Source organism: Wolffia australiana, chromosome 4 (assembly GCF_029677425.1).
Source record: "Wolffia australiana isolate 7733 chromosome 4, ASM2967742v1".
Lineage (NCBI taxonomy): Eukaryota > Viridiplantae > Streptophyta > Magnoliopsida > Alismatales > Araceae > Wolffia > Wolffia australiana.
In genome coordinates this window covers 6084204-6097061 of record NC_135838.1, presented here as the reverse complement: position 1 = coordinate 6097061, position 12858 = coordinate 6084204, and the positions used below count along the sequence as shown (strand labels likewise).

The 12858-nt window shown below is 39.4% G+C and overlaps 2 protein-coding genes across 4 annotated transcripts; both read right to left on the bottom strand.

Annotated features, from left to right (window-relative positions):
* Window positions 1–745: 745 nt before the first annotated feature.
* Window positions 746–1849, bottom strand: LOC144702478 (putative pentatricopeptide repeat-containing protein At1g74400). The gene has a single exon (XM_078574538.1). The coding sequence runs from the start codon at window positions 1847–1849 to the stop codon at window positions 746–748; it is 1104 nt and encodes a 367-aa protein (XP_078430664.1).
* Window positions 1850–3634: 1785 nt separating this feature from the next.
* LOC144701720 (phosphatidate cytidylyltransferase 1-like) lies at window positions 3635–8651 on the bottom strand. 3 transcript variants are annotated; one of them, XM_078573463.1, is made up of 13 exons: window positions 8507–8651; window positions 8263–8373; window positions 8047–8132; window positions 7391–7644; window positions 7151–7302; window positions 6903–7044; window positions 6205–6361; window positions 5078–5125; window positions 4908–4994; window positions 4269–4397; window positions 4088–4144; window positions 3902–3985; window positions 3635–3822 (listed from the first exon to the last, which is right to left on the bottom strand). In XM_078573463.1, the coding sequence occupies exons 3-13, from the start codon at window positions 8119–8121 to the stop codon at window positions 3745–3747; spliced, it is 1263 nt and encodes a 420-aa protein (XP_078429589.1). In that variant the 5' UTR covers window positions 8122–8132; window positions 8263–8373; window positions 8507–8651; the 3' UTR covers window positions 3635–3744. The 3 variants fall into 3 exon arrangements, with proteins under 3 accessions (XP_078429589.1, XP_078429588.1, XP_078429590.1); XM_078573462.1 differs by having other exon boundaries at window positions 8511–8651; XM_078573464.1 differs by lacking the exons at window positions 8263–8373; window positions 8507–8651 and having other exon boundaries at window positions 7961–8100.
* Window positions 8652–12858: the final 4207 nt, after the last annotated feature.

Below are 12858 nucleotides of genomic sequence, written 5' to 3'. Positions count from 1 at the left end.
GAAAGAACGTCTCCCGGTGTACGTTCCTCATTCTAAGAATGTCTTTTCAGAAGACATTTCACTGTTGCCAGAATGCAATCCGAGAAGACGTTCCAGAGATCGGCGTCTTGGTATAAGTTCGTCGAAGAAGTACCAGAAAGAAATTCCTTGAAAGAACGTGCAAGTCTTGTCTGCAAAGATCGTCGTTTTCCTCGTAAATCTGTAACGAAGTCGAAGAGATCAGAGAAATCTCGTCTCCGAAGATCGTTGTTCTTCTCGTAAATCTGGAGCGAAGAGGAAGAAATCTGAGAAAGCTGGCTGCGAAGATCGTCGTTCTTCTCGTATTTATATTTCAAAGTGGAAGAGATCTGAGCTCCGGAGATCGTCGTTCTCCTCGGAAATCTACGATGAAGCCGAAGAGGCCTGAGCAATGCTGCAGCGAAGATTGTCGTCCTCTTCACGAATATACAACTAAAACGAAGAGACCTGAGCAATGCGGCCGCGCAGATCGTCGTCTACATCGCAAATCTACTCCGAAGTGGAAGAGTGATCCGAGAAATCATCGTCGTCCTCATCGCAAATCTATTCCGAAGTGGAGGAGTGATCTGAGAAATCATCGTTGTCCTCATCCCAAATCTTCTCCGAAGTGGAAGAGTGATCTGAGAAACGCGGCCGCGAAGATCGTCGTCCTCATCGCAAATCAACAACGAAGATGAAGATTGATCTGAGCAATGCGGCAGCGAAGATCGTCGTCCTCATCACAAATCTACAACGAAGTGGAAGAGATCAGAGAAATGCGACGGAGAATCTCCAGAAGCTCCTTCCGCCGGCGATGCCGCCGGCGATCCCCGCCGGCGAACTCGTGCATCCGGCCGTCGATCTCGATCACGCTCCGGCCATGATCCCGCCGTCGGATCCCCGACCTCGCGTCCTCCTTCTCCTCCCACATCCCCGCGGCGGCGTACACATTCCCCATCGCCACGTCATCTCCGCCGCGCTCCGCCCCGAGATCCCGTAACCGCCGCCGCGCCGCCCGAGCGCCGCCAACCTCCCCCCTCATCAGCATCCTCCACACGACGGCGGTCGACGGCGAGCCGGCGGCCACCTCCGCCGCCGCCCGCGCGTCGCCGGCGCGGCAGAGCGCGTCGACCACGCAGCCGTAGTGCGCCGCGCGCGGCTCGAGGCGGTGCTCCGACCGCATCCTCTGCAGCAGCCGCAGCGCCTCGTCCACGCGCCCGGCGTGGCTGCAGGCCATCAGCGCCGCCAGGAAGGTGACCGGATTCGGCCACGTCATCTCCCCGAACAGCGCTAGCGCCTCGCCGGCGCGGCCGTTGACGGCGCAGCCGAAGATCAGAGCTGTCCACGTGGCGGCGTCGCGGCTCGGACAGCGGTCGAACAGCGCCCGGGCCTTGTCGATCGCGCCGCACTTGGCGTAGAGGTCGATCAGGGAGTTGGTGAGGAAGAGGTCGGAAGGGGTCGAACGGCGGATCGAGAAGGCGTGGAGGGAGGAGCCGAGGCGGAGGGCGCCGAGGCGGGCGCAGGCGGCGGCGGCGGTGGTGACGGAGATGGAGTCGGGGGGGAGTTTTGATGTGATCATCTGGCGGATGAGGCGAAGGGTGGCCGTCGGATGGCCGGCGCGGAGGAAGGCGGCGGCGGCGGCGGTCCAGGCGGGGACGGTCTTGGTGGGCAAGTCTCGGAGGGTCTTCTCGGCGGCGACAGGGCGGTTCAGGCGGGAGTAAGCGGTGATGAACAGCGTGGCCAGGTAAGGGGAGACTTCTAAACCTTGCTTCTTCGCCAGGGCGTGGGCTTGCTGCGCTGCTAGCTCTGAGTCGGCGCTGCTTAGGAGCTCTTTAATGAAGGACCGCGACATGGGTCTGTGGATTTCAGAGAGGGAGGACCAGAAGGGGAAGTTTATATGATGATGATGATGATGATGATGATGATGATGATGATGATGATGGTGATGGTGATCTGTGGTTTATAGAAGAACGGATGATGAGAGGAAGAGGATCTGTGATAGATAGAGGGAGAAGAGTATGATGATGGTGATGGTGATCTGTGGTTTATATAGAAGAAAGGATGATGAGAGGAAGAGGATCTGTGATAGATAGAGGGAGAAGAAAATGATGATGGTGATGGTGATCTGTGGTTTATATAGAAGAAAGGATGATGAGAGGAAGACGGATCTGTGATATAGAGGAGAAGAAAATGATGATGATGACAAAAGATTTGTGGTTTGATGCAGCAGAAGTTCATTTCTTGAATGATGATGATGATGATGACGATGACGATGACGATGACAAAAGATTTGTGGTTTGATGCAGCTGAAGTTAATTTCTTGAATGATGATTATGATGATGATGATGTGTGGTTTATAGAAGAGAGGGTGATGATGGTGGTGGGGATGATGAGAATAAGAGGATGTGTGATGTAGAGAAGATGCGGAAGGAGATGATAATGATGATGAGAAAGAACTGTGATTTGATGAAGCTGAAGTTGTTTTCTTGAATGATGATGTTGAGGATGTGTATTTAATAGAAGGATGATGATGGTGGTGGGGATGATGAGAATAAGAGGATGTGTGATGTAGAGAAGATGCGGAAGGAGATGATAATGATGATGAGAAAGAACTGTGATTTGATGAAACTGAAGTTGTTTTCTTGAATGATGATGTTGAGGATGTGTATTTAATAGAAGGATGATGATGGTGGTGGGGATGAGAAGGGGATGTGTAATGTAGCGAGGGAGAAGAAGAATAAGAAGATGGTGATGATGAAAAATATGTGGTTTGATGAAGCTGAAGTTCTTTTCTTTAATGATGGGCATGATCATGATCATGATCATGATTTCTGGTTTATAGAAGAAAGTATGATGATGGTGGTGATGATGATGATAAGAGGATCTATATTGTAGAGGAGAGGAAGAAAATGAAAAAAAATGTGATTTGATGCTGCAGTTCTTTTCTTGAATGATGAACATGATGATGATCTGTGGTTTTATAGAAGAAAGAATGATGTTCGTGGTGGTAATAATGAGAAGTGGATATGTGATTTAGACGGGAAGAAGATGATGATGATGATGAAAAACAATGTGATTTGATGCAGCAGTTCTTTTCTTGAATGATGAACATGATTATGATCTGTGGTTTATAGAAGAAAGAATGATGATTTTGGTGGTAATAATGAGAAGTGGATATGTGATTTAGACGGGAAGAAGAAGATGATGATGATGAAAAAAATGTGAATTGATGCAGCAGAAGTTCTTTTCTTTAATGATGAAAAGGAGGATGACGATGATGATGATGATGATGCCCTGTGATTTAAAAAAGAAATGATGATGCGTCGTGATTTAGGTAAGTATGATGGTGAAAAAGATTTTTGATTTGATACAGAAGATATTTTCTTAAATGAAGAAAAGGAAGAAGAAGATGATGATGAAAACCATAGAGACAGCGTCAGAAGATTAAGACGGGATGCTGCTACTGCTGCTGCGTATGATCTAAATATGACTAAGAAGATCTGTGATTTTTAGAAAAAAAGAAGAAAGATTATGGAAACTATCATATGTAGGCACTACATCCAGAAGATGAAGAAGAGCATGATATGATATGGTGATGATGCTCCGTGATATGAAGATTAAAAATAAAAAAGCAAGGTGATTATCAGAGGCCGATCATGATAATAATCGAAACTATACAGGGATTCAAAGTTGATAGAAAGAGATTACAAGCAGAAGGGGAAGAAGAAGAAAGCAGAGGAGAACTGCTCATTCTCTCTCCTGCAAGAGCTCAGCCAAGCGGTGGTAAAGGAGGCGCTGTTCCTCCACAGATAGATTTCTAATAATCTGAATAAACACAAAACCCTAATCAATGAGAATTATTGAAACCACGAAGATCAATAAAGAGGGGTGGATGGGGGCAAACCTGCTCCAAGATCATCTCCATGGAGAAGCTCTGCAGCACCACGAAGGACTGGAGATAGATATATGCGAACACCGCCATCACCATCTACCATCAAAGGTCAGAATTTTAATCATTATGATCATTATTTTTTTCTTTTTATGGTACGCTTCAAGAAAGATTTTTTTTTGTATGATATCAATTCTTCACCTGGCAATCCATTCGATCGGTGATCCCACCATGCCCAGGAATGCTGTCCCCAAAATCCTGAACAAAAAAAAAAATCCAATTCGATAAATATTTTCTTCTTCTATAGAAATTAAGATAAATAGATCTATAAATAGACAGATAAACTTTTTAAAAAATAATGGATAGATGGAGGGATGGAGACCTTGAGTTTGAATGCCCTCTTGAAACCGCTGGCAAAGAACCCTCCGAAAGGTGCGATGATGGAGGCAAAGAGGCCGATGGCGAGGGCATGCCACTGCACCGGAAGAACTGTCACTTCCTTCCAGGGAAACTGCAACAGAGAGATAGGCAGGAAGATGGGATTATCATTCCCACACTAATTTTCTTTAAAGATCATGATTACAATCTTATCACGAGATGGAGATTACTACTTTCTTTGCAATTTTTTGTCAAGATGAAGATTGGAATTTCCTCTTAAATTTGTTTCAACATAAAGCTTGCAAGTTTTATCTAATAACGTTTTTCGAGATGGAGATTACAGTCTCCTAATAATATATAATTTCAAATATGGAGATTAGGTTTTTCTCGATCAAATGTTTTTCAAAAAAATATTATCTTCCCCGATCAATTTATTAGAATGCACTAATTCTTTTACACTTCATTTCCAAGATGGAGATTCTAATTCTCTGTTTGAAATTCCAATTGGAGATGGAGACGAAAATTTTATCTTTACATTCGTTTTCCAGAGTTCTCTTTGAAATCTCTATTTAATTATTTTGTTTCAGTATTTTAAAACGTGTATGGAATAACAGCATACAATTTTGTAAAATATTTGACTCACCCAATATGGCACCCATCCAGAGAGAGAATGTAACTCAGGCTTGAACAAAGGACCAGGATCGCACTGGAGCCATCCTGTTGATAAATCCTGTAAATAAAAAAAGTTAACGTTAGTTCGTTTCAGCCACCAGGAGATTAAGGAGCCGATTCGTCATTAACTGGGATAATTACCTTTCTTGGGCATGTCAGCCACTGGAAACCGCCAAGAAAATTTGATAGCTGCCAATGACATCAATAATTATTATAGATGAAAAGTCCATAAATTTGTTGTCTCCGGCAAAAAAATATTATTAAATAAGGGTTATGGTTGAACGGAGTATAAAAAATTAAAAGGCTTTACGGTGATAATTGTGATAAAAAAAAGGTTTATGTCCAATGAATTACGGTCAGAAGACCATCACATCAATGAAAAACTACAGTTGTTTATTAATTAATGAAATCCTAATTTCATAATGCCACTGATCCGACATTAGCAAATGAGAAAAATAAACAATGAATCTTTCGACAATCAGGGTAAGAAGATACATGCCAAACGAATATGATTCCAGATATGTCACATCAATGGAAAGAGAAACATAACTGATTAATAATAATTATTAAAATATTGAGCTTTTCGAGGCAATTGAAGAGAGATTGCCAACGATTATAATTAAGCAAACGGTACAAATAAAAATGAAATTTCAGCAATAGACCGCTTAAATAAATGGTTTATCTCCAAAGCACGATGCTCAAAAGAGCGTTGTATCAATGACTAAGCTAGCTGTTATTGTATGGAAATACCGAATTAAGCATTTAACCTCTATATTAAATGTGATTAAGATAGCAGGTAGAATGACTTTAAACGTGTTAGAATGCAGGGTTAAAATGTCAGCCCCTTATTTATTAGGGGTTTTATAGAAAAGCAATAAACTATCTGCCTAGTTTAGGCAGATAGAACAAGAGCATGACATTGGGCCTTTCTACTGAATTTTAGGGTTTAATTCCCTCCGATCACCCAGGGTTTAACACAATGTAATCCCGACCCAGAATAATAAAAATAAATATGAACTTCATTGATAGCCAGGATAAAGAGATGGTTAATCTCCAAAGTTAGGATGTCCACAAGAACATCACTTCAATTACAAACATAGACAAAACCGATTGGTAATAATTAATAAATACTCCATTTCCCAATTAACTTGAACGGAGATTATCTAAGATCATTAAATTATGCAAGGTTTATGCCGCCCGGAATAAAAATGGTTGAAATTTCAGCGTGATTTGGGCAAATTTATGAGGCAAAGGAAGATGATGCTCACCAGGAATGCAGAAATAATGGTGGTTATGGAGGCACCAATAAAGCCTTCCCATGTTTTCTTCGGTGAAAGTTTTATTAAGGGAGTCCGACCAAAAAAAAACCCAAAGAAATATGCCGCAATATCATTGATAACGATTAGAGATGCCGGCAGAAGAAACCTGCATTCCAGAGATCATATGGTCGGAAAGTCAGAGTCAAATAATGGAAATAATGAAATCCTGAAAAGATTAATCCAGGCATAGTATGAGAACAGTGCCAATCAAATTGAAAATAGTATAAATTACAAAATATTATGATAAATAACAAAATAATAATTAAAGATACATGATCCAAATTATTTTTCTAACGTTATGTGATGATTTAGATATGGGAAAAAAAGCTCAAAGCACTAACATTATTTAGGTTACATCACAACTTGAGGATTGAATGCATTCAAAGGACATTTTTTCTCATTTTCTGCGAGAGGATTTTTCCACGTCAACGACTGGCCAAATTCAGACTTGAAATACAGAAAAATATATAAATAGTTTTTAAGAAAACAAACACAAATTCGGTAGGATTATTTTTCCTTAATAATGATAGGCATTGCAGCATGCCCAAAGATAATTCCCCGAAGTTTAGAAAATGTAATCGATTATGATTCTGAGATTTTGTTTAATTAGCTCAAACTTATGAGGAAGAGAGAGGAAACTAAATTACCAGAAAATTCCTTCAAATATGTTGGCAACAGCAAAAGAAGACTGAGCAAACACCCAAAAGACGATCATATGTGTCCATGCATACTGCCCGAACTGATATTTATACATCTTCTTCTTCAAAGTAAGAATGAACCAGACGAAACCTTTCCAAAGAATAAGAACAGACCGTCAAAATTGCAGCTGACAGAAGTATTAACGAAGATAATCGATGAAAATCAGAAAAAAAAAGAGAGGGGGATTAATACGCACCGGCAATATATAAAAAATAGCAAATAACCATCTGATACTTGATGAGCCCACTCACTAACTTGTACAAAAGCTTATCCGAAGAAACAGTGTTAACTAGCTGTCGACTGACAAAACGGCCATAAAAAAATATCATAGCTGTGAAGAAAAAATGCCTGCAGAAACAAAAAAAATCAAAATTCGGATAAATAATCATAAATGAACTATTAAACATTCTTTTATGTAATGAATTTTTTTTCTCACCAGTTCAATGCCCTAAACCATGGAAGACGCCTTGTCTCGTTTGCCTGTCTGCGCAAGTTAAAGAGCTCTTTTGCCATGACTATTTGAACAACAACGATCATAGCCCATATATATAGATGACCCATGTAGATAACGAACACAAACCCCCCAATCATCCATATGGATGAATGAATCCGAATGCGCATGGACTTGTATTTGTTTCTATCATCAACAAGCAAATCTGCTGCATTTCCCTTATTCCCATCATGCGGTCCCTGATCATATATGTAACAAACATAGAAAAAAAAAACTTAAAAAACTTAAATATCACGAGTAAGCATATCAGAAAATGGATAAAATAAAGCGGCAATAATATCCAGTAGAGTAAACATCATGAGTAAGCTTAAATGATCATAGAAGAATAATGCGGCAATAAAAATATGTAAATTAAACATCATGAGAAAGATCAATGATCAAAGATTAAAAATTACGGCACTAAATATCTAATAAATTAAAGATTATGAGTAAGTTCCGATGAAGACTAGTCCAGACATTGGTCATCGCATAAGAAAGTATATCACCAATACGTACGAAATGCCAACTTGCTCGGCCGTTGGATACGACTTGGCACTTGAAATGAAGGGCGAGAAGAAAGAATTTAGTCTCAAGCAATGAACCTCAGTAGACCGTTTGCGATGACGAACGCGGCCTGAGATCTCTGTTGGATTGCTAGAACCGACATCCTTGTTCATGATGGATACAACTGCAAGACAAAAAAAACTTCAAGATTTTTGAATGGATTAAAACTAATTAAAATTGCAAGATTCTGACGACTAGAAGAAAATTATGACGAAAAACTGTGATTTCTATGAAGCAAAAGGTAGCGGACTTACAGATCAATGAAAACAGATTACACGGTCACTGATGATCGGAAGGTGATCAAAGGGTCGGAAGAAGGACCGTCCACGGATCTAACTCGGAATAGCCCGCCAGAAATCACTCTCCTGGTTTAGAAATTGAAGCAAAAGAGTGGGGAATGGAGATAGAATCAGAGATTCAGAGAAATCGAGATGGAGGGAAGGAATTAGGGCAAAGCGCGGGTAGCGGCAGAAAACAACGATCAAGTTCGCGTTTTACCCACATCAGACGGGATTCAAAGGGAGAGGGGGAGGAAATCCATCCCAATCCCGCAATCTCTCCTACTATTCTCTACGGAGATTGAACGAGGAGAAAAAACAGGCTGCAGAGTCGCCCTCATGGCTTCGCTGGCCGAAAAATCGAATTATTAATATATAATTTATGATCGTTGAGCTTTCAAAGCCCCTTTATTTGCGGCCACGTTCTTCACACGTTTCTCAAGCCCAAGGGCTTAAACATCAGTCAATTTATGATTTTCTAGACTATATTCATATCTTCAATGAGAAGATGTGAAACTTAGAATTATTGCCTAATTATCGAATCTCTCTCTCCTCTCTGTGTGTCTCATAACTCACTCCCACTAATATGATCTCCATCTTCGTCTCTCTATTGGTTTATCTATCTCTCCGTCATCCTATGCACATCTCCCTAACTCTTTCTATTAATTGGTCTCTATCTCCATTTCCTTCTCTCCCATTCAAAATCTCTATCTCTGCTTGTCTTTCATTCAATCACTAACTCACTCCCCATGTTTAAGTTTTGAGTCTCTCTCTCTCTCTCTCTCTCTCTCTCTATCTCTATCTCTCTATGTCACTAAGGAAGGTACCCATTTGGTCCAGTCTCGGTTTTGACAAAATCCTAAACCTAGACCTGCAGTTCAGTCTGGTCTCGGACTAATCCAGTCCCGTCTCAATTTGGTCTCTGTTTGCTCATGTTGACTAGTCAATGTCAATGTCAATGTCAAATTTAAACAATCAATGCAATGGTTTTGGAAAAAGTTTAAGAGTTCTGTCAAAATTCATATATAAACATGGAAGTTTTTCTTGTGGGACCAACACAATAAATCAAACTAAATATTGACATGAATATCCATATGATGAATATTTTTGAATATGTATTAAGTTAATATGGAAAATAAATCAAACTAATTTTTTACTTTATATTTTTACGAGGAATAGTATCTTATAAGTATTACGTCAATATTGAAAACATAATGTTCCACAAGAAAAAAAACATAATGCTCGCCCTTCAATGGATTCCACCGAACTCGGTCTCCTTTTCAAGCCAATTACCATTCTCATTCTGGATAAAAAAGAATGTATAGCTATATATTGTATGGGGATCAAAATTATGGGTTCTAATAAGAGAGGGAGAGGGAGAAAGTGAAAAGGAAACATGTACATGTAGATAGGAGGAGAAAGTGACAGGGAAAGAGATAGAGTTAGATATGGATAGAGAGTTAGGGGAAAATAGATAATTAAAAAATGGATGAGAGCAAGGAGGGGATATAATTATATAGGGGGAGAGAGTGAGGAAAAAAGATTGAATTATATTTAGATAGCGAGTGAGAGGAAAAAAGATAAATAGGGGGGGGGGGGGGAGAGAAAATGGAACGAGAAAGAGTTAGAGAGGGGGAGAGTAGAAGAAAATACAAAGAGTTAGCCGGGGGGGGGGGGGGGGGGGAAAAAGATTGAATGTGATAAAGTTATAAATAGGGAGAGAGTCACAGAGAAAGAAAGAGGGAGAGAGTGTCAGTGAAAGAGAGTGGGCTTGAGTGTGTGTGTGTGTCAAAGAAAAAGGTGGACAGACGTAAAGAGGGAGAGTGAAAGACATACAGGTAGAGAGGGGAAGAGACAAAGTTAGGGAGGGGACATAGTGAGAGATATATAAATAGGTTGAGAAAGGGAAGGTAAAAGAGAGATAGATGGGTAGAAGGAGAGAGTGAGAGGAAAATACAGAGAGATTAAGAGAGGTAGAGTGAAAGAGAGATAGGTGGGTAGAGGGAGAGGGTGAGAGGGAAAGAGAGAGAATGAGAGAGGGAGCTTGAAAAAGAGAGTTGAGAGAGGGAGAATATAAGAGTGAAAGAGAGAGAGATTTTGAGATGGGGAGATAGTCAGAAGGAAAGAAAGAGATTGAGGGAAGGGAAGAGAAAGTGACGGAAACACACATAGAGTGGATAAGATCATCCCTAGATTGGAGAACTAGGTGATCTTTTGAGTCTTTTGAGATCTTTATTGAATTAAAAATACGGATAAAATTGGAGAAAAAAGTTTGAAAATGGGATACTTACAAGGTGTCCAAAAAAATTCCATAAATACAACTTAAAATTATACATATTTACTTCTTCCATTCAATATTTTTATCTTTTATTATTTTTTTGGATCAAATAAATCTTTGTTAATAAGTTTTTGAAATACTTAACTTACTGGACTTTGCAGCAATTTGGAGGGTCGTTGTTGGCATCAGACCTCCTTGCGGAATCTCCTTCCTCCAACTTAGACCTCATTTCTCTTCTGTCCTATCATTATCTCATTGTCCTTTCTTGAGTTCTAGGCCTATCATCACCTTTGACTGAAAAAATTCAAAAAGAAATGAAACTAAAGAGAAGGATCTTCATCCATTTAAAGTTTAATGTAATTTTTATTACATGGATTAAATATGGTTAAATGATAAAATTCAAGGTTTAAAATGCAAGAACAATCTAGGAATTCAAAATCTCGATGAGGAATCCCTCTAAGGCTTTTTGGGCATCCGGCGCTAATTTTGTCTATTATCATCACCAAAAATGACTCATTGGCATGGCAAATTACAGCTAGTTAAAAAATGGATGATATTGCCCCTTTCAGTTAAGTATCCATTCTAGAGAGTTCAATGGTTTTGATTAAATTGCAAGTGTGGACCCTCTTAAAATCTAGTGGTCCTCAGCCATGTCAGCATTACCCCTGGCAGCTACTTCTACTGGTCCATATAGTGGCCATGATTGATGTCTCGTTGCTTGAAAAAAAATAACGAGACAAAAGAGGCATTGATGGATCTTGACCATTCCATATTCTTTAAGAAAATATGGATGGTCAAGTTAAAAATGCATCATTTTAAAGAAAGGGTGCTTTGCGGAGGGGTTAGAGCTGGGTTGGTTCAAAACCCATAGTCAGTTTGTTTCTTTCTTTCTTGTCTATGCCTTTGGTCTCCATCTGCATTTCAGCTGAAACTTTCAAGGGATTAATCCCATTTCAAACTGCATGAAAATAAAACACTATATAAATTTTAAAAATGTTTCATATTTGAATTTCAAAAGACTGAATTTCCTTCACATGCACCATGGTGCCTAGGCACTATGCCTACCTAGGGAGTACAATCAGTGCTGCAGTTCTGATTGCTGCCATAATTGTGGTTGTGGCCTACGGATGCCTAAACAGCAGCACCTACGCCTGGGGCCTGTGATTTCCTAAGTGCCCATGGCTGTCGCTGCCTCAAAAAAACCTTTTTTTCTTTTTAAAAATGATATTTTCTACAACTCCCTGGATCACAACCATATAACCTCAGAAGAAATCCAGTAAAATTGTGTATAATTCAAGCATAAAGCATGAAAAATTCAGGAAAAAAATAAGAATGCTTTATTGTTGTCAAACTTTCAAACATAATATAAGCTTTAAAATCATAAAATGCATGCATGCATTTGGATATGTCATTATACAATTATATTTGCATTGAATTTATACAAGGTACAATACAATTTTGATGATCAACTTCGATTGTTTTGTAAACTGGTTTAGTTGATTCAGGTTATCCACTAAATTAGACAACAAGATTAGGTCATTATTAAGTTATAGAATAATTGAGGAGTTGTAAAGTTTTAAGAGTGCTTTGTTTAAGTTGATTTATTGTTACTTTGAGTTTTCAGATTTTTAGTACCATTATCTTGTATACATTTGAGGGGGAAAGGAAAATATTTGAAATTGTATTTGTGATTAGTGAATTGAGAAAACATGAGGTTGGAGGATTTGGGGCTGAAGAATTTGAAGAGTGATTTGTAGAGTAACATATATTCAGATGAATTAATTCTCACATTTAATAAAGTAGATTGCGTAGAATCTATCACATCTTTGAGAGATAGATTCTATTGTGATATGTTTATCTACGTTAGAAAGATATTTGAGTCATATTAGATATTGATTGAGAAGAGTGAGTTGATTATTATATGCATTCCCGTCAATTAGGGGAGCACTTTGTTCTAAGTCAAAAAGTGACTCGTAAAGAGTCAAAGGTCAACTTTAAGGAAGTCAAGAAATTTACTTGTGAGATTTAAAAATATTGGAGTTAGTCTTTCCAACTGAATAAAGTTTCTTCTAGAATGCAAGTATCACAACTCATTGATAGGTAAGTGAACCAACTATGAATGTTATACCAAAGACTAAATGGAATTAATCTCATTTTGGTGACTTTGTTAGTGATGTTAGGGAATGAAGGGCTTGACAAATGAGAGTGAATTCTTTTAAATGCTTATAAGGTTAGTCTTGAGATAAACATCAAGAAGTAGGAAGGGAATTAAACAAATGATGATCTATCTTAAA